Raw genomic sequence first — 22,223 nt, 5'->3', positions numbered from 1 at the left:
GCACTGAATACAAGTGCCCAAGATCTTCTGATTGGTATGTTAATTGGCTGCTCTAAATTACCTTTGGTGTAAAGGTGGACAGTGGGAAGGGAGTTAATAGGTGAAAAATGGATGAATGCGCTATGATCAGTGTTGGTATGGTGAGGGTAAGAGAACTGTTTCTGTGCAGTGTGATCCATGTCTGGGCTTATTGTCATGGGCATACATACACAGCGTATAAATTTGCTCTTTGCTGCAGTAGCAGCAGCACACATTACAAACCTGGCAAACATAAGTTACAGAATATTAATATTAATTATACATAGATGACAAAATACCCAACAATAGACATAATGGCATTAGTCAAATTGCAGGAAATATTACAGTCTGAGGTACAGCTAGGGTTTTTCAGGTTAGTTGAAGAACCTGACAGCAGAGGAACTTTGAGGCGTGGGTCTTAGGCAGCAATGAGAAGAGGATGGAGGTCCCTGAGGCATCACCTTGTGTAGGTCTTGAGGGTGGGATGAGCAGCTCCCACAGTGGAAATGACTGCAGCTTCTTGCATCTTTGTGCATTGGAGTATCCATACCAGGCTGTGATACAACCAGTCAGAGTGTTTTCTACTGGAAAGCTGGAGAGGTTTGTCAGTATCTTTGATAATATGTCAAATCTCCTTTAAGTTCTAAATGTTCACCTTTAGAGTGGGCAAGAATGCTGCCATCTCAGCAGGGTCTTTTATTAACGGTATGCAATTTATTAAAATCATATCTGAACAGCTGTTTCATAGTGACATGTACTTAAATTTGAAAGTTTCTCCATTTTAAAAAAACTGAAGAAATTAATGGACAACAAAAGCATTGATTAATTCTAATAACATTTACATGTATATTTTTCAGTATCAGATATTTATTCCCATGGTGAATAAAATGATGATGCGCCACAGGATAAACCATCAACGATATGATGTGTTAGTATGTCGCATTGTAAAGGTGAGCTTAGATTCAATTCCTGTTTCAAGTTTGAATGTGCAGTGTCTCCTGAATTCTACTTTGTTTAGCCCGAAAGCTTCAACATCTCTTCCCCAAGGGAGGAGATAGCAAGTGCAGGTTTTCCTCCAAGCTGCAAGCCATTCTAATTCGGTTATATATTACATCTTAATTAACTGAACATCTTTCGGTTAACCTTAACTTTAAAATATGGTTAGTCTGCTCATCAAAAGAGATCTGTATTGTAGAATTCTTCCAAGTTTATCACGTACTCACAGTGTGAAGGTGGATATACATTGATCTAAATTTTCTCAGGCCTGAAATGTAATTTTATGGCAGCATTATTTGATTTTATCAAACTGGAGTGAAATATTTCTAAGTCACATTTCTCCAGATAAATAACGTACATTTTTGCGTGACAGTAGAATTTGTAAGTATATTTACCAATTTGTCAGAAAGCTCCTCTTCACAGCCTTCTGCTTCTGTGGGGGTAATATTTATTTGGTTTGTCAAAACCATGTTGAAAATTGCCTTCAGTTCTGTGAATGATTGATCATATAAGTCTATTTTACCAAAGCAAATTTGCTGAGTTGTAATCTTTAACACAGCTGAAGAGCTTATTTATAAATTAGCAATCGGTGAATAAGTAGCCTGCTCCTAGGTATAATAACTCCTAGGTTGTAGTGCTCAAGAAAAAGCCTACATTCTCTTTAAATTGTTAAGGAAATTAATTTAAATTGATCTGAATGTGCGCAATAGGGTTACACATTGGCAGAAGAAGAGGAAGAAGATGATCAGCGCCGGAGTTCACGAGGCAACCAAGGTGACAGACTGTCAAGTGGACCTGTCGAGACTCAACCTATGAAGAAATTGCATGTTAGCACCACCAATCTGCAGAAGGTTTGTACATGATTATAGATGAAATTAAAGTATAATTTTAAGTATGTATATTTTAAATGAATGTTAATGGTGGGCAGCAGAATCAGATGTTAGTCTTGAATTATGCATGAATTTATCAAAAGCATTTTTACTATGTAAAGTTTAACAGAAATAGCTTGTTCCTTTTAAGATTAGACACTGTAACAGTGACTTCTGTGGTACTTTGAGCAATAAATGTCAATGCCACGCAGAAATTCTTCATAAGCCTCATTGAGATCCTTAAATTACACACTGAATTTTAAAAGCTGCTGAATACGTATGGTGTAACTCATGGCATATGTTAAATTTCAAAAGCATATTTAAAAGAAAATAATTAGCAGCTTAAATCAAATGTCAACTTTTTCCAGCTCCCTTGGTGGTCTCCATGCCTGCATGTGCCCTATTTAATGTAGAAATATAATAATTAATGCTCTGTTAAATACTGTTTAAACAGATATTAATTGTAGCAGTATTGTACTGCACTGTAGACCCAGAAATATTAATATTTTCTGATTACCATTAAAAGGTATCATTCACAATTTTAGTTATAGTGCAACTTAGAAAATAGAATATAAATAGGGAAACCAAGTGGTCTGGGCATTACATAAGTCTCTTCCTACTCCTCTTCGTTGTGTGTTTGTCAGCCTTGGCTTATTTCTTGGCAGTTTTGTCAATGATTCAGGTTGTGGGTGCAAATTTTGCTCCAGATAACAGAGCACAAAAATCAAAGTTGATCCTCCAGTCATGATAGAGTGCCATCAGATGGGGCATTAAATTGAACCTTTGTCTATGTTCTTGCATGGATACCAATGATCAACTAGTATTATCTTAAAGAGGGCCAGGGTCAGTATTTCTTCTGATTAATGCCATTATATAAAAAATCAGCTCTTTATCAGTGTTGTTTCTCTGCTGTGTGTAGATTGGCTGTTCCTTTTATTAATTTACAAGAAGTAGTCCTCACTGACTTTGGTAGCATTTAATGCTGCTACATAATTATGCTTGGGAACGTGGTGGTGAGCAGTTCAGCAATGTAGAGGAATTGGTTCCAAGTTACAACACAGCCTTTAATTCGAGATTGCTTTATTGGCCATCATGCAATTTGGGATCTTGTGCTTGTAATTTTGAAGTACTTCATTGGCTATGAAGAACAGCTGTTGTGAATAGTGTTATCTATATACAAGCAGTGTATTGTTTCTGCCTGGAATTCCCTAAAGTGCATTTTATGATGATTGCCTTAATTAATTCTCACAATAGCAAGTTGTACATTCTAATCACTTTCTGGATAAAGATATTTTACTTGAACTCTCTGTTATGCATATTAGCAACATTCTTTTTATCAAAATGTAAATGCTGTTTTCTTGGTTTCTGTTTCTGAGGTATTAGAGGTTATATTGATCTAAAACCAGACTTTGAGTGTTAGCTGTAAGGAATAATACCTGATGCATTTTTAATATATTCTTATTAAAAATACCAGAGAGAACTCTGTTGCTAATCTGTTTTTTGTGTGACCTTAGAACATAAAGGAAGCATTTTTTATCCCCCTTTATGCATCCCCAAAGCATCTTAGTTACTTTGGAGTTGCTAATGTAGGAATTGAAGCAACAGGTTTGTATACAGCTCCCACAAGTAATAATAACCCATTATTTGCATGTATAATGTTGAGTGAGGAATCAATACTGACTAGGACACCAAGGGAAAAATAAGCTGTTTCTTCTTCAAATTAATTCTACTGAATCAACCTGATGGGCCCCCGTTTAACATTTCATCGAAAGAGCAACTTTTAACAGTACAGTAGTGGTTACCATGGCCGTTAGAGAACTGATATAATGCATGTATACAAAATAAGAGTGAAATAAATAGATGAACTATAATTCAATAAAGTAATACCAAAATAGCTATGGCAGGATGCTGTTTATTGACTACAGCTCACCATAGTTCCTGCAGCCCTGATTGAAAAGCTACGGAACCTAGGCCTCTGTACCTCCCTCTGCAACCGGATCCTTGACTTCCTAACCAGAGGACCACAGTCTGTGCAAATTGGAAATAACATTGTCACTTCAATGGTAATCAGCAATGGTGCACCACAGCAATGTGTGCTTACCCCACTGCTCTGCTCTCTACACCCATGACTGTGTGGCTAGGCACAGCTCAAATGCCAGCAATAAATTTGCCGATGGTGCAACTATTGTTGGCAGAATTATAGGTGGTGATGAGAGCGTACAGGAGTGAGATATATCAGCTAGTCGAGTGGTGTTACAGCAACAAACTTGCACTCAATGTCAGTAAGATCAAAGAACTGATTATGGACTTAAGAAAGTGTAAGACGAGAGAACACATGCCAGTCCTCAGAGAGGGATCAGAAGTGGAAAGAGTGAGCAATTTCAATTTGCTGGGTATCAATATCTCTGAGGATATAACCTGCTCCCAACATCTTGATGCAGCTACAAAGAAGGCATGACGGTGGCTATTTTTCATAGACAGAGGAGATTTGATATGTCACCTAAAGCACTTGCAAATTTCTACAGGTGTACCAAGGAGTAATCCCTAAAAAAAGGCAGTGTCTATTGTTATTGTATTGTACTGCTGCCGTAAAGTTAACAAATTTCACAACAAATGCTGGTGATATTAAACCTGTTTCTGATTATTTTAGTGGTTCAATATTCATTTCAATTTGATGATTCATTAATTTCCATGAAAATAGAATGTGTTACTAATTAGAAACAAAAATTGTTTTAACTGGAGTAGTTTAGAAGATGCTGTTGGTGATAGTAACAACTGGGAGCTTAATACATACATGACATTCCTTTGTTCACTAATACGAAGCAGACATTAATTCATTAATTAACTATTTTTTAAATTGGCCCTGTTCAAAAGGTTGTTAGCAAAATTCAGGTATTTTAGTGGGATCATGTTAATGAGTGAGCTAATTGAAGCTTGAGCTTCTGCAGTGAACTGCATGACAAAATTTCATAAAAGAGTAATTGTTTTCACTTTATATTTCTTTTTCAGGCATGGGGTGCAGCCAGAAGAGTTTCTAAAGATGACTGGATGGAATGGTTGAGGAGATTAAGTGTGGAATTACTAAAAGAATCCCCATCACCTGCACTTCGCTCATGTTGGTCACTGGCTCAAGCCTACAATCCTTTGGCAAGGTAAAAATTCTAATTTTACTTATTGATGCCAATTTGTAGATCATAAATAAGGATCAAGATCATTTCATAGAGTGTCAGAGTATGAATCTGTGGAATTCAAAGAATCATCATTACATTTTTGGGAAAAATACAGTAACCTTTCCAAACCACGTTTGAAGTCCTCTTTCTGGCGTCATGTGAAGTCTGCATCAAAGCTGGCTTTGCTTCAGACATCCATTGTTGAATGATATGCTGACATTCACTATCTAGGCTTACACTTAAAGAATAGTTACACTGGAGAACTAAATAATGTCAACACGTTATCTACAGTAAGAGGAAAATAAATTGCAAGGATACAGGGAAACAGGAAAAGGGGAATTAGAACTACCGATGGGATTACTGTTCTTGGAACTGATGGGCCAAATGGACTCATCCTGTGTTGCGATGAGTGTAAAATGTGAAATATGCATGATTAAATACATCGTTATATTTTAGATAACTTTTCATTTCTTTTCTAAAGCAAATTTTTCTTTAAACATGCAGATAATTTTGTTTCCTTAATATATGCTAATTATTTTGACCTTTCTCTTAATACAGGGATCTGTTTAATGCAGCCTTCCTCTCTTGTTGGTCAGAACTGCATGAATCACAGCAAGATGAGCTGATCAGAAGTATTGAGCTAGCTTTAACTTCTCAGGACATTCCTGAGGTCACACAAACACTGCTGAACCTGGCAGAATTCATGGAGCACAGTGACAAGGTAAAAGAGAAGAACATATACTACAGGAATTACCTTGCAGGTCCAGCAGAGTCTGTGGAAACTGAAGCACGGATAAGGTTCTTGGACCTGAATTGTTAATTCTGTTTCATTTTTCACAGATACTGCAACACTTGCTGAGTGTTTTCAGTGTTTTCCTTTTTTAAGCCTAATTTCAGAATCTGCAGTTTTTTATTTTGGTTTTCAAAAGAGAATCTGAACTTTGTCAAATCAAATTCTAAAATATGTTTACTTTATAGAAAAATAAGGGTGGCAAAATAGTGTAGTGAGTGGAGCCTGCCCCATTAGTCAATAAAACTATGACAAAAAGTTTGCATTTCTTTCTCTAACTGCCTTAATTCCCTTAATAACATTGCTCATTTAATACTCATGGTCCTTGGAGATGGGATATTCTTAAGATTTTTGGTGCTCTAAGTGAAGACATTTCTTCTTCACTGCTAAATTGCCGCCTTCATCCTGAGGCCACAAGAGAACTACCATTTAGTTCTGACTGATAGTTGAGGCATAAGCCCTGATTGTTGCAGCGTATACTCTGACATTCAAAAAGACCTGTGAATTCCAACTGTCAAGCTGTACCCAGATAATAAGGCAGTTTACGATATCTAATGCCATTGGAAATCCAAGTCTTATTAGTTTATGAATTTTCCCCTTATTTACTCTACAACTTGCTTCTTGCATCTCTAGAGCAGGGGTTCCCAACCTGTGGTCCACAGATCCCTTGCTTAATGGTATTGGTCCAAGTGTAAAAAAAAGCTTGGGACCCCCTGCTCTAGGGGATTTGGGAAACATGATTTCCATTTCATAAAACATTGTTAATTCTGCAGCCCCCTGTTGTTATTTTCAGCTGTAGGCTTATGTTCTTGAATGCTTCGGCAATTCCCACACGGCTCCTCGTCAAACTAATTCACCTATATTTATATATATTTTGGGTTTTTTTTGTAACATTTACAAGCTTAGCCTTGGGTAACCTTGGGTATCATTCTGCCAAAAAGGATTCTGCATCCCAATTTATGGTTTAAATGTTTTATTACGGGTTGTTTTTACCTCTTGTATGATACTTTTCTGCTGTATATCTTTTTTCTGAAACCAAGAACTAATCCTTAATTATCCCATGATCAACTCTTGACAATGTTTGCGAGATCAAATCTAATTAACCTTATTTGCACAAAAGCTGTCAATGTTGCCGTCTGCTACCTCTCTCTAGCTTCTGCTGAGCCAATGTTGAAACCAATTTACTGCTTCATCCCGAATGCCAAGCAACTGGACTTTTTGGACCAGCCTCCTATGTGGGACTTTGTCAAAGTCCTTGCTCAAGTCCATGTTGATAATGTCCATTGCCTTCATCATCTTTCCTGGTAACCTCTTCAAAAACTATTGATTGATTAGACACAACCTACCACGCAAAAGGCCATTTTGTATATCACTAATCAGGCCCTGTCTATCCAAATACTTATATCTCCTATTCTTGTATACTTTCCATTAATTTATGTACAACTGACCCCAGGCTCTCCAGCCTAAAACCTCCCGGCTTATTCTTGGACTTTTTACTTGAATAACCGAAGAGTATTAGTTATCCTTTAGTCCTCTGGTACCTAACCCTTGGCTAAGGATGTTTTAACTTCCTGTGCAAGGAATCCTGCAATATATGCACTAGACTCCGACAAGCTTGTAAGGCCCTAGGGACGAACTTGGTTCAAGAGAGTAAGGACCCTCTTCTGAATCAGGATATAGTCCATAACCTTATGACTGTTTTGCCTTGGTTCTGTAGACTGTGTCAGTCTCCTGAGTAAATACAGATGCAAGGGATCCATTGAGATAACCATATAACAATTACAGCAAGGAAACAGATCTACCCTATTTTTCAACTCTATCCATAGATTGCAGTGATGATCTTCAAGTGGACCAATTTTGTCCCTTGCTATCCTTTTGCTCTTAATATATCTTTAGAAATACTTGGGATTGTCCTTCATCTTGTCCACCAGAGCAACCTCATGCCTTCTTTTAGTCCTCCTGATTTCCCTCTTAAGTGTTCTCTTGCATTTCTAATACAGGTAGTCCCCGAGTTACGAACGTCCAACTTACGGACAACTTGTACTTACCAACTGAGGAAGGAGAACGCCATCCGCCATTTTGAGTCAGAACGCGACGCTGTCTGCCATATTAAGTCGGATCACGATGATATCCGCCATTTTAAGTCGTTGCTGTTGACACTGTGTTGAGTGTTTAACTTTGTCCCAGTGACTCCCATACCCATCCGTGCCAGGTTGCTGTCAAGCTTGAAACTTGACATCATTAAAAAAAACACTGCCACCTCCAGTTTAAATTCCCACGTGGAATATTGTGGAGGATCAAATACCCAAACCCAGCACAGCCCCCACTTGTCTCATTCAGCCTGTCTCAGCGTGGTGGTCCTTAGGACCCAGTGGAACTCGTGAGCTGGCGCAGCTCAGGACCCGCCGCCCGCAGTGTTTCTGACGGGAAGCGATCGCAATTGAAAATGAAGTGAAAATAATAAATGTTTGGAAAGAGGTGAAACACCATTGGTCATTGGAAAAGCATTAGGCTACAGTCGGTCAACGATCGGAACAATTTTAAAGGATAACTGATAAAGTGAGAATAATGGAGCATGTGAAAGGCCCTGCCCCGATGAAAGCTACAATTATTACTAAGCAACGCAGTGGTTTAAGTATTGGAATACATACATTACTGAAGTGTTTTACATGCATAGAAAGGTAAAATATATACTAATACTAAGACAAATGTTTGACTAACTGACACTAAGTAATACCGGATGTACTTGTTCCGACTTACATACAAATCTGACTTAAAGACGGACTCAGGAACGGAACACGTATGTAACCCAGGGACTGCCTGTACTCCTTAAACATCTTATTTGATCCTTGCTGCCTATAACTGCTATTGGACACATACTTCTTCTTAAAAGGGGCCTCAATCTCCGACAAAAGGAAGACCAAGGTTCCCTCAACCTGTAAACCTTTCCTCTTATGTTAATGGGAACATACAAAATCTGTACTCTTAATATTTCTCTATTGAAGTCCTCCAATTTTCCAAGCATTCTTTTGCTAGAAAATAACTTGTCCTAATCCACTCCAGCCAGATCCTTTCTGATGGTGTCAAAATTTGTCTTTCTCTAATTTAAAATCTCAAACTAAGGATCAATCCTATTCTTCTCCACAATTACCTTGAAGTTAATGGAATAATGATTGCTGTCGCTAAAATGTTCTTCACCCACTTCTGACCTATCAGACCATAAGTCCTAGGAGCAGAATTGGGCCATTATCCTTCTCAACCCCCTCCTAGTGCTTTCTCCCCGTAACCTTGTTTAATCAAGAACCTATCAACATCCGCTGTCCATAGCATTGAATTCCATAGATTCCCATACTCTGGCTGAAGAAATCCCTACTCATCTCTGTTTTAAAACAATATCCTTGTATTCTGAGTCTGTGTCATCTGGTCCTAGACTCTTCCACTATTGGAAAAGTCCTCTCCACTTCCACTATATCTAGGCCTTTCATTATTTAATACGTTTCAATGAGATGCCTCCTCTTCCTACTGAACTCCATTGAGTACAGGCCCAGAGCCATCAAAAACTCCTCATACTTTAATTCTTCCATTCTAGGGATTATTCACAAGAACCTCTACTGGGCCCTCTCAGATGGCAGCACGTCTTTCTTTCAATAAGGAGCCCAAAATTGCTCACAATACTGCAAGTAGGGTCTGGCCACTGCCTTATAAAGCCTCAGTATTACATGCTTTTATATTCTAGTCCTCCCAAACTGAATGCTAACAGTACATTAGCATTCCTTACTACTGACTCAACCTGCAAAATCACCTTGAGGGAATCCTGCACTGTGACTTCGTATCTCAAATTTCTGAATTTGCTCCCTGTTTCGAAAGTAGTTTATGCCTTTATTCTATTCCATGACTGTACACCTCCCTACACTGTATTCTGTCTGCCATTTCCTTTGACCAGTTTTCTAATTTGTCAAGTCCTCCTGCAGACTGTATGCTTCCTTAATCACTGCCTGTCCCTTCACCTACCTTTGTATCGTCCGGAAATTTGGCCACAAAGCCATCAATTGCATTATCTGGAACATTGACATGTAATGTGAGAAGAAGCAATCCTAGCGCTGAGTCCTGCTGAACACCGGCAGCCATGTGTAGTTTCCTAATAGGAGATAAATATCATGTTTTCTCTAGTTAGGACCTCTATATATTGATTAAGGAAACCTTCCCGAACACAATTTACCAACACTATCCCATCCAGTCATTTTATAATAGGAGTCCCAGTCAATATGTGGAAAGTTAAAATCATCTGCAATCACAACCTTTTTTTTCTTGCTATCTCTACAACTTTGCTCCTTCATGCACTATCAATTACTCCAAAAGACTGGAAGTAGACTAAATACTGAAAGGCTTTTATTAACAGTAAAATGGATCCACATCCATGCTGTATGTCTGTTCTGGACTGTGGAAGGAGCAGTGACACAATCACCTTTATTCAGGGGCCTGTGGGAGGAGCCACAGGAGCAGTCATCAGAGAGGGCGTGTCAGACAGACAGACAGACATACTTTATTGATCCCAAGGGAAATCAGGTTTCGTTACAGTCGCACAAACCAAGAATAGTGAAGAAATATAGCAATATAAAACCATAAATAATTAAATAATAATATGTTTATCATGCCAAGTGGAAATAAGTCCAGGACCAGCCTATTGGCTCAGGGTGTCTTGACACTCTGAGGGAGGAGTTGTAAAGTTTGATGGCCACAGGCAGGAATGACTTCCTATGACGCTCAGTGTTACATCTCAGTGGAATGAGTCTCTGGCTGAATGTACTCCTGTGCCTAACCAGTACATTATGGAGAGGATGGGAGTCATTGTCCAAGATGGCATGCAACTTCATCCTCTTTTCAGACACCACTGTCAGAGAATCCAGTTCTAACCCCACAAAGTCACTGGCCTTCTGAATGAGTTTGTTGAGTCTGTTGGTGTCTGCTACCCTCAGCCTGCTGCCCCAGCACACAACAGCAAACATGATAGCACCGGCCACCACAGACTCGTAGAACATCCTCAGCATCGTCCGGCAGACGTTAAAGGACCTCAGTCTCCTCAGAAAACAGAGACGGCTCTGACCCTTCTTGTAGATAGCCTCAGTGTTCTTTGACCAGTCCAGTTTATCATCAATTTGTATCCCCAGGTATTTGTAATCCTCCACCATGTCCACACTGACCCCTTGGATGGAAACAGGGGTCACCGGTGCCTTAGCCCTCCTCAGGACCACCGCCAGCTCCTTAGTCTTTTTCACATTAAGCTGCAGATGATTCTGCTCGCACCATGTGACAAAGTTTCCCACCAGAGCCCTGTACTCCGCCTCATTTCCCTTGCTGATGCATCCAACTATGGCAGAGTCACCAGAAAACTTCTGAAGATGGAAAGACTCCGTGTTGTAGTTGAAGTCGGAGGTGTAGATGGTGAAGAGAAAGGAAGACAGGACAGACTCCTGTGGAGCCCCAGTGCTGCTGACCACTCTGTCTGACACACAGTGCTGCAAGCACACGTACAGTGGTCTGCCAGTCAGGTAATCAATAATCCATGACACCAGGGAAGCATCCACCTGCATCACTGTCAGCTTCTCACCCAGCAGAGCAGGGCGGATGGTGTTGAACGCACTGGAGAAGTCAAAAAACATGACCCTCTCCGTGCTTGCCAGCTTGTCCAGGTTGGCGTAGACATGGTTCAGCAGGTAGACGATGGAATCCTCAACTCCTAGTCGGGGCTGGTAGGCGAACTGGAGGGGGTCTAAGTGTGGCCTAACCATAGGTCGGAGCTGCTCTAGAACAGGTCTCTCCAGGGTCTTCATGATGTGGGAGGTCAATGCCACCGGTCTGTAGTCATCGGAGCCACTGGGGCACGGGGTGTCCAGAAATGTCCATACAGATAACCCAGTTACAACCTATATACACACTGCTCTAAATCCGGCTGACTATTGGAAGGTGCTTAACATTCCAATAATGTGGTCACCCCTTCTTATTCCTCCGTTCCACCCATACACCTGTATAAACCATCAGTTTGTTGTGTCTGCCATGACATTTTCCCTGACGGGTAACGCCTTACCTCACCATATTTCTAATACTGGCAGATTTTTGTTGAATTTCACATACTGTTTGTCTTTTTTTTTACAATTGCATAATTGCACCAGCTGCTTTGGAGAAATGTTCATAAAAGAAGGTATTGCAAGATGTCTAATTCCTGTATTTCCTTCAGGGGCCTTTACCTTTGAGGGATGATAATGGCATTGTCCTCCTTGGAGAGAGAGCTGCTAAATGTCGTGCATATGCCAAGGCCTTGCATTATAAAGAGCTGGAGTTCCAGAAAGGTCCCTGTCCTGCAATTCTAGAATCATTAATTAGGTAAGCAGAGCTGTTTTGTTTAAAACAGCCAGAAACTTTTCATGTACTTTAGTTTGTATTGCAGTGGCAGGCCTGAAAAATACTTATGATTAAACTCTTCAGGGTTGGGAGGCAATTTGTCACACCATAGTGAAGTTTAAAAGAAAAGAATTGCTTTTGTCTTTTCCTATCCAGCCATGTTGGAGCCAGTGGAGCTGAATGCATGCTAGTATGTGCAAAAGGAATTTAGTGCAGTGTATCTGTATAATAGCCCACTTTTGTTCAATTTCATGCACTTTTCCTCAAATTAAGTCATCATGTTGCACAACTCAGAAAGAAAGTGAAACTTGTACGATTTAAGGATTGCAGTTGGTAGTTATTGATGTTCTGGTTTTCAAATGGCATATAAATGTATTTGACTTTTGCATCTGTAAAAAGAATTTGAGCTGCTTATGATGTGAAATTGGCGGTGTAATTCAGCAGAATACTGCCCGCCATGAAGTTGTATGGTGATGATATTTGCATCGAGGGCAGTATACTGACTGTGAAGCTACTTTACTGGTAGAGTTGCCTTAAGAAACTTTTTTATATTGGAATTCACAAACCAAATCTGTACATCTGAGTTAAAAGATGGTCATGAGTAAAATGTGTTTACTGTTAAAACAGGCATTGATAAAAACAGCTGTTTAAGTAAAATGTTGATTTTAAAAACAGGACATGTTGCCTTTATGTTATATTTATATTAACCAGATTTCTAACTTTTTCTTCCCTCTCGAGAATTTGTTCTTACATTTGGAAAATGTCTCAAGTCGTAACATGGTTAAAAATTCCATTGTATGAAATGTGTGATGCAATTTTGTTTGGATTTTGGTATTTTAGAAGAATTTGCTCAAGTTTTGAGATTTGATTAAATATCAATAGAAGGTTATAAGTAATTACACTATTAGCAATTTTCATTACATTTTTCTTCCACCTAAAAAAAAATCAGCTTAATGCATTCTTAATGGGGAATGGATAGTTTTGCTTGTGATAAGTTTGTGTTTAGTTTTCATATTTTAGAATTGGACTCAATCTAGCATTCTCAAAGTTTTTAAGTAAATTATTGTTTCGGGCTTGTGTTGAAGGGACTACTGCCTATCTATTTGTTCAATGACAGCAATTAATCCTTTCCATGTTGGGCATCTTTATTGGTTTTGCTCAAGCACACATATTGGAGATATGAGGTGCTCATATGGTTATATTTCTGGAAGTTATTCTTGATTCTGTTCCCCTGTCTTTTCCCACATTATATTCTTTTTGTGCAAATTGTGTAAGTACAAAGAGGTTTTAAATTTGCCTCTAACTTGCTTGCATTGTGAAAGGGAGGAGTGGGTGAATGGGAAGGGTTACAGAGATATAGCTGGGATAACGGTATAACTGTAGCAGGAGTAAAGAGCGGCTGTTAGAAGTATCTTCAGTTTGTGTTTTGACATTCAGAATCTGGAAAGAAAATTTATCTTGATCAATGTAAAAGAATCAAAAAATTATATCATAGGAGGTTATTTAGCCCATCATATATGTACTCTTCCAAAAAGACTACCAAATCTGACCCCACTTTCCAGCTCTAAGTCCCCACTCAGCAAGTCATACCTCTAAGCGTGCAATAAGTAATGGTTTAAAGGTGATGAGGGTTTCTGCCTCCACCATCTTCTAGGCGATGAGTTGCTATTTCCTGCTTCCCTATGACTGAAGGGGAATGTTCTACATCTCTCCTTTAATCCTTCTTCCAATTACTCTGAAGCTGTGCTTCCAGGTGCTTCCTGCTTTCTCTTTCATAATTTTCTGAGCGATCATTAAGTATCTCCTCCAGCTGCCTTTGTTTCAAAGGAAACACTGCCAGCTTACCCAGTCTTTCTTCTTAGCTCTTAAAGTTGCAATCATGGCGGTATCCACTGAAAGCTCATGTCCACTCTTGCGTACAATCATGTTTCTTGAGATGTGTGACTAGAAATGTGTGTAGTTGTCAAGGTTTTGCTTACTGTTATATACAGTTCTAGCATCACCTCCTTTCTCTTGTATTCTTGCCCTGACTAATAAAAAGAGTTATATCCTTTTTGATCCACCTCATTAATCTGCCCTCTTAAGATCCTGAGGACAAAACACTAGAAGGTTGCTGTTTCTCTGCATCACTTTCTTTCAGAATAACACTACTCCAATATTGTCCCATGTCTTCTATGGCCAAGCCACTTGTAATAATTAGTAAAAACAATGCTGATGGAAAAATACATGGCAGCTTTAATTTTCTTTTAGTTCTGATTGATATTATTGATATCTAAAACTATTATATTTACAAGGATAAGGAAAGCATGCTCAATTTTATAATCTCACACACACCCAAGCAGACTATTGACTGAATGCACATTTCACGCCAACAAAGACAAATTCTGATGAATTTCATGGTTGGATTCATCCCATGATAATGATAATTCTGGAGTTTGATGTTTTGCAGCACTTTTATAGCAATAGGAATGGTTTCAGTTAGACACTTGATTCACCTTTCAAGCAGCTGGCGTAACATGTTGCAGATTTTCATTTTGGAAATGCAGGTTGAGCACCCCTTATCCATAATGCCTGGGGCTGGAGGTGTTTTGGATTTTAGCTTTTGAAATATTTGCATCTATATTTGGATTTATGAACATTTGGAGAGGTATAATATGATTAGGAATAGCCAACTTCGCTTTGACGAGGGCAGGTCGTGCCTTTTGAGCCTGACTGAATTTTTTGAGGATGTAACTAAACATTGATGAAGGAAGAGCAGTAGGTGTAGTGTGTTATGAATGTGCCACAACTCTGAGGGGCCGAAGGGTACAAAGTCGCCCCCTCCTTTTTGAGAATTGCAAAATTGCCATTAATTCGGGTCTGGGACCCAGGAAATGAGAATGAGAATCCACAAGGTTTGGAGTGTGTCCTGGCCTCAGCGAAACAAACCCACTGATAATGGCCATTGTCTCTTGCAGACGGAATTGTGTATTGAGTACTGTACTATTCATTGAAACCCCTCGGGATGACCAGAGTGGGCTGGTTGAGGGATTGCATCATCCCAACCTGATTGACATCTGAGACCCCGTGAGTAAGGATAAAAGAGGGTCTGGGGAACAACCCCTTCAGACACACCAGGAGAAACGCTAGAAATCCCGTGACAGCATTTAATAGCGACAGCTGGTGGGGGGCTTGTGTGCGTCCTTCGCTTGCCCTGGATTGGCGGCCTCACCACGGAAGAACGGCTTTTGCTAAAGGAGAGGCCACAAGTGAACGGCCACACTAACGAGACTCCGATGGATCGAAATCATAAAAGGAAAAGCCAGCAAGTTTTTCTCCCAAAAAAATCTCTCTCTCTCTCCAACAAAGGCTGCAGCTTGCATGAACTGAGTAACTTTTATATTTCCATCGGACAATACATTTATCCCCTAGACAACGATAGAGCTTATTTCTTATTGATTATTATTATACCTGCACTTTTAGATTTAGTATTGACGATGTATATTATCTGTATATTTGCATTGATATTATTTTTGTGTATTTTTCCCAATAAATACTGTTAAAAATAGTATCATCAGGCTTCAACGGACCTCTCTATCTTTGCTGGTAAGTGACCCAGTACGGGGTTCGTAACAAGTGTATGTGGATTTCAGCAAGGCATTTGAAATGGTACCCCATGCAAGGCTTATTGAGAAAGTAAGGAGGCATGGGATCCAAGGGGACATTGCTTTGTGGATCCAGAACTCCCAAAGAAGGCAAAGAGTGGTTGTATAGACAGGTCATATTATGCATGGAGGTCGGTGACCAGTGGGATGCCTCAGGGATCTGTTCTGGGACCCTTACTCTTTGGGATTTTTATAAATGACCTGAATGAGGAAGAGGAGGGATGGGTTAGTAAGTTTGCTGATGACACAAAGGGTGTGGGTGTTGTGGATAGTGTGGAGGGCTGTCAGAGGTTACAGCGGGACATTGATAGGATGCAAAACTGGGCTGAGAAGTGGCAGTTGGAGTTCAACCCAGATAAGTGTGAGGTGGTTCATTTAGGTAGGTCAGAAATGATGGCAGAATATAGTATTAATGGTAAGACTCTTGGCAGTGTGGAGGATCAGAGGGATCTTGGGGTCGAAGTCTATAGGACACTCAAAGCTGCTGCGCAGGTTGACTCTGTGATTAAGAAGGCATACGGTGTATTGGCCTTCATTAATTGTGGAATTGAACTTAGGAGCTGAGAGGTAATGTTGCAGCTATATAAGACCCTGGTCAGACCCTACTTGGAGTGCTGTGCTCAGTTCTGGTTGGAAGGATGTGGAAGCCATAGAAAGGGTGCAGAGGAGATTTACAAGGATGTGGCCTAGATTGGGGAGCATGCAAAACAGGTTGAGTGAACTCGGCCTTTTTTCCTTGGAGCGACAGAGGATGAGAGGTGACCTGATAGAGCTGTATAAGATGATGAGAGGCAGTAATCGTGTGGATAGTCAGAGGCTTTTACCCAGGGCTGAAATGGTTGCCACAATAGGACACAGGTTTAAGATGTTGGGGAGTAGGTACAGAGGTGATGTTAGGGGGTGAGTTCTTTACTCAAGAGAGTGGTGAGTGCGTGGAATAGGCTGCCGGCCATGGTGGTGGAGGCGGATATGATAGGGTCTTTTAGGAGACTTTTGGATAGGTACATGAAGCTTAGAAAAATAGAGGGCTAGTAATTTCTGAGGTAGGGACATGTTCAGCACAACTTTGTGGGCTGAAGGGCCTGTATAGTGCTGTAGGTTTTTGCTGTTTCTATATTAAAAGATATTTGGGGATGGGACCCAAGTCTAAAACACAAAATTCATTTACATTACATGGTCAGCTTGTACAAATAACTTGAATGTAGTTTTATATATAATTTTTAATAATGTTGTGTAAAAACAATATGTTTACATTGAACCATTTGAAGGCTACCACTACCCTGCCTCCCCTGGTGGCTGTTTTGCATCGCCATTATTCCCAACTGGATTTATGTACTACAGCTACACAGTCCTTGTCTTACACTTGCTCATCTCACATACAATTCTGTGCAAAAGTCATAAGCCCATATATACACCTATGGTGCCTAAGAAACAAAATTCATGATGCATTTGACTCAGATATTGTGCACTGAGAATTGGAAGGGGGCAGGTAGAGTGGAATTATGGTTGGGAAAGGTGAAGGGTGACAGGAGGCAGTAGGAAGTACCATAGTGATATACTATAATGATCAATAAACCAATCATTAGGAATCATGTGACCTTGTGTGGTGATTCAGAGCTCGGTGCGTTTGAATCTGTGCCGCCCCCCTTCCCTGGCACTCTTTCTCCAGAACCTGTCCCACATTCTTCTTGAGTCGCTCCCACCCTTGCCGTTCCCAACATCTTTTATGTCCACTGGATTTACAAATGCACTCTCTGCTCTACATTGGTAACCTAGCTATAATGTACTGTATGTATAGATGTATGTAAGAGTTTGGCACAGTACTGTATGTACTGATGCAGCCATGTTGTCGTGTGTTAGAGTTTCATCAGTGATGTTCTTGGCAAGCTCATAAATAAATTTCTCTGCTGCTTTGTGATCTGCAGACAGTTGATCACCACAAATATTTAAATGTTAATGCAGTGCCTGCTGAATATTCACAATTATCTTTAATTTTCACTTTATTGTGATAGATCTTGTTTCATGATCTGTTAAGTGGCATATGTTCACTCCGATGCTGACGAATCCATTCTTTCAATACATAGTCAATATCTTCACTTTTATGCAGTATTTTTCTATTTTTCATTAATTTCTGTTCATTATATATGCAAGGTCATTTCTCAGAATTGTCTGTGGTGTGTAGGAACCTTCCCAGTGTCTCATGGGATTTTCTATTTATGATATTCATGTCAGCGATCGAAAAAAAATTAGATTTTGGAGGTTTTCAGATCTTGGAACTTAAGATAAGGGTGCTCAACTTGTACTTTGAATCTCTCAATGATCAAAATTTGCTTTCAGTCATGTACTCCATTCTCTTTGAAATCTATTTGCAGTCCTCAGAATTCAGTTCAATTGTGTAAGTTGTTTGACTACCATTTGAAATTTCGCCTGTATACTTTATTGAAAATTGCTAGTTCTTTGTTAGAAAAATGCTTAATTGGACTCATTTAGAGTTCAGGATAATAATCTGTGTTATCTAAATTTCACGATACTTAACCACAATGGTGAAATGGAGTTCTCTTTTTTGAAGAACTTTGTATCATACTGCTACATGGCTGGATTTTGAGTGGTTTTAGAAATTCATGTTAATTATAAATGTTGTTGAAGTGCAATGTGTAACAAATTAATCAAATGTTAACATCACTTCTAAGTTGTAGTATTTTCTCCAATTCATTTCAAAGCTGAAGGTACCCCAACATTAACGATCTATCTATTATCAGACAGTGGACAATACAACATTATAACGTGGTATTTGTTATGATTTGAGGATGACATTGCCTCCTGGTGTGTGTTCAGTAGTTTAGTGTTGAGATCATCATCCAATGATCTGTGTATAATAGGCCAGCGCTGTGGTGCAGAACTTAGTGCTGGTGGCACCTAATTCTTGGTGCTGTCTGTAGAATTTTCCTGTTTTCCTTTGACCACATAGGTTGTACGCATATCCCAAAAATGGACATTATTCTGTTAAAGTTCTGTAAATTACCTTAATGTAAGTGACTAGTGGTAGGATCAAGGTGGTTTAAGTGCACACGTGATAGAAAGTGGGTCAAAAGAAAACAAGTGGTTTCCTTCAGTGTGAGAAAATTTCATATAATATGAAAGTTTCCAGTCTCTAGAAAAGGGATAAGAAGCAGTAAACAGGTTTGCAAATTATGGATTGAAAGGCATAACTGAGTGTAGCTTTTGGCCTTTTACAAACTGGCACTGGAGTAATTGTATTCTAACTTGTTAGGTTAGAAACCTTGGGCACTGGGCCGTGTGGTGATTTTACATACTACTCATCCAATATTATCCTATTTCAAGATGAGGTGCTTAAATTAAAACATCAGCCAACGTTATAGATTGCATCATTGTCATTCTTTGTTTCTCTGTTCCTAATTCTTCGCAGGAACAGCTTTCTGTTCTTTATTCCATTACTTAACAAAAGGAAAATGTGTGCAATGATGAACTAATAGTGTTTTAGTAGATTTTGTTTCATATGTTTCAACAGATGTATAAGCTTCCTTATTTAAGAAAAACAATGATTTATACTCTAAGCTATGTGAACACAGCAAAAACAGATGGTAACAGACATGCATTGAATGTGCATTATGTTGTAAAGTTATTTGAATTTATGTTTAGTTGAAATCCCAGATAAAACTGCTACTGCTAGAATTGTGTTGTAAGATTATAAACATTCACTAAGGAAAAAAATACATATTAATGTGTTTGTTGATGGCTCTGTCAGATTTGGACAATGAGCAAGCTTCTTTATAAGGCTATGTGGTACAGATAATAATGGTCACTGCTTGTCTGATGATAGTCTTTGAAATAACTCATCTGCTTGGCAGTAAGGTAGGAAGTTAATTTGATTGGTGTGACTGTGACTTAAAATTTCAGAAGTACTGATATTTGAGTTACATTAAATTAACCTGAAGTGATTTTCTTGTGCCATTTATTAGCAGCTTCAACTTTCTTCATTTGTTTCCCCCAGTTAGAGCATGAATAACATTTTCCTTGAAGTGGAGAATTTAACTTTACTTCCAGTAGATTCAGGTAATGTGCCTCTTGAAAATCCAAATACACCCTGATTATCTTTTTATCCCTTATCTGAAGTCACATTTTTGAAATTTACCTCACAAGCCAACTTGCTAATTCCAAAGTTTCTGAAACTCTTCCTCTCCTTGGATTTGTTAAAACTACCTGTGACTGGCTATTTCCTTAATTAATATTTAATTTAATATTACTGGTGTCCTTATTTACTTCTGTTGAAACCTTTATCCTCAGCTTCCTCTTCTTAAGATTCATTACACTTACAAATACAAATACTTTATTGTCACCAAACAATTGATACTAGAGCGTACTATCATCATAGTGATATTTGTTTCTGCGCTTTGTGCTCCCTGAAGTACAAATCGAAGTAAATATATTAAAAGTTTAAATTATAAATCATAACTAGAAAGTAGAAAAGGGGAAGTACGATAGTGCAGGTCAGGTCCAGATATTTGGAAGGTACGGCCCAGATCCAGGTCAGGATCCGTTCAGCAGTCTTATCACAGTTGGAAAGAAGCCGTTCCCAAATCTGGCCATACAAATCTTCATGCTCCTGAGCTTTCTCCCAGAGGAAAGTGGGACAAAAAGTGTGTTGGCTGGGTGCGACTTTTCCTTGATTATCCTGGTAGCACTGCTCCAACAGCATGTGGTGTAAAGTGAGTCCAAGGATGGAAGATTAGTTTGTGTGATGTGCTGGGCTATGTTCACGATCTTCTGCAACTTCTTCCGGTCTTGGACAGGACAACTTCCATACCAGGTTGTGATGCACCCTAGAAGAATGCTTTCTATGGTGCATCTATAAAAATAGTGAGGGTTTTAGGGGACAGGCCGAATTTCTTCAGCTTTCTCAGGAAGTAAAGGCGCTGGTGGGCCTTCCTGGCAGTGGACTCTGCTTGGTTAGACCAAGTCAGGTCATTTGTGATATTCACCCTGAGGAGCTTAAAGCTTTTGACCTGTTCCACCTGCGCACCACTGATGTAGATGGGGTCAAGCGGTCCGCTACTCATTCTGAAGTCAACAGCCAATTCCTTCGTCTTGCTGATGTTGAGGGATAGGCTATTGTCTTCGCACCATGCCACCAGGTTCTTAATTTCCTCTCTGTACTCGGACTCATCATTATCCAAGATGCGGCCTACAATCATGGGTGTACAGTGAGTACAGCAGGGGGCTGAGTACACAACCTTGTGGGGCACCGGTGCTCAGAGTGATTGTAGAGGAGAGCTTGTCCCCTATTTTTACTACCTGGGTCCTGTCTGTGAGGAAGTTGAAGATCCAGCTGCAGATCTGAGTGCTTAGACCCAGGTTCCAGAGCTTAGGAATCAGTTTATTTGGAATGATGGTATTAAAGGCAGAGCTGTAGTCAATGAAAAGGAACCTTACATATGCATCTTTATTTTCCAGGTGTTCTAAGGAGGAATGTAGTGCCAGAGAGATGGCATCTGCCATTGACCTGTTGCTCTGGTAGGGGAATTGCAAAGTGTTGAGGTTGACCGGTAGGTTATGGTTGATGTGTGCCATAACCAATCGCTCGAAGCACTTCATAGCAATTGATGTCAGAGCCACAGGTCGGTAGTCATTCAGTCATGCCACCTTGCTTTTCTTCGGCACTGGGATTATCATTGCCTTCTTAAAACACAAGGGGATCTTAGACTGAACCAGGGAGCAGTTGAAGATGTCAGCAAACACTCCAGCTGGCTCTCTTGCACAGGCCCAGAGAACCTGTCCCAGGACGCCATCTGGGCTCGTCGCCTTCCTTGGATTTATCTTCCAGAAGGCTCTTCTAACGTCTTTCTCAGTGACAATGAATCTTGATGTCACCAGGTCTGGTACATCCAGAGGGGCGGGACATTCCTCTTCTGTTCTAATCTTGTGTAGAATATGTTAAGTTTGTCAGGAAGAGAAGCGCTACAGTTATTGATGTTTCCAGCCTTTTCTTTGCGCCCAGTGATCTCATTTAGACCCTGCCATAGTCTACTGGCATCCCTGTGGTTATCCTGGGCTTCCAACTTGGCTCGATTTTGCCTCTTGGCGCCCTTAATGGCTTTCCAGAGTTCACACCTGGATTCGATGAAGCGACTGATATCTCTGGACCTCAAAGCCGCAGCTCTAGTCTTCAAAAGGGACTGGACCTCATAATTCATCCAAGGTTTCCAGTTAGGGAATACCGGGATCGTCTTGCAAGACACACAGACCTCTGTGCATTTCCAAATAAAGTCCATGACAGCTGAGACATACTCATCAAGGTTAGCTGCTGAGTCCTTGAATA

The 22,223-nt window shown here is 39.8% G+C and overlaps 1 protein-coding gene across 4 annotated transcripts in view; it reads left to right on the top strand.

The window, feature by feature from the left end:
- The window catches only part of mtor (mechanistic target of rapamycin kinase), a 342,240-nt gene that overhangs the window by 144,133 nt on the left and 175,884 nt on the right, over window positions 1–22,223 (top strand). For all 4 annotated transcript variants that reach the window (XM_059951708.1, XM_059951709.1, XM_059951711.1 and 1 more), the window contains 5 exons: window positions 876–968; window positions 1,725–1,865; window positions 4,893–5,035; window positions 5,612–5,774; window positions 12,079–12,224. In XM_059951708.1, the coding sequence (XP_059807691.1) occupies window positions 876–968; window positions 1,725–1,865; window positions 4,893–5,035; window positions 5,612–5,774; window positions 12,079–12,224 (686 nt within the window). The remainder of the gene's footprint in view (window positions 1–875; window positions 969–1,724; window positions 1,866–4,892; window positions 5,036–5,611; window positions 5,775–12,078; window positions 12,225–22,223) is intronic.

This window comes from Hypanus sabinus, chromosome 27 (assembly GCF_030144855.1).
Source record: "Hypanus sabinus isolate sHypSab1 chromosome 27, sHypSab1.hap1, whole genome shotgun sequence".
Taxonomy (NCBI): Eukaryota; Metazoa; Chordata; class Chondrichthyes; order Myliobatiformes; family Dasyatidae; genus Hypanus; species Hypanus sabinus.
Note: the sequence above shows the minus strand (reverse complement) of the source record. Positions and strands in the feature narration are given on the sequence as shown.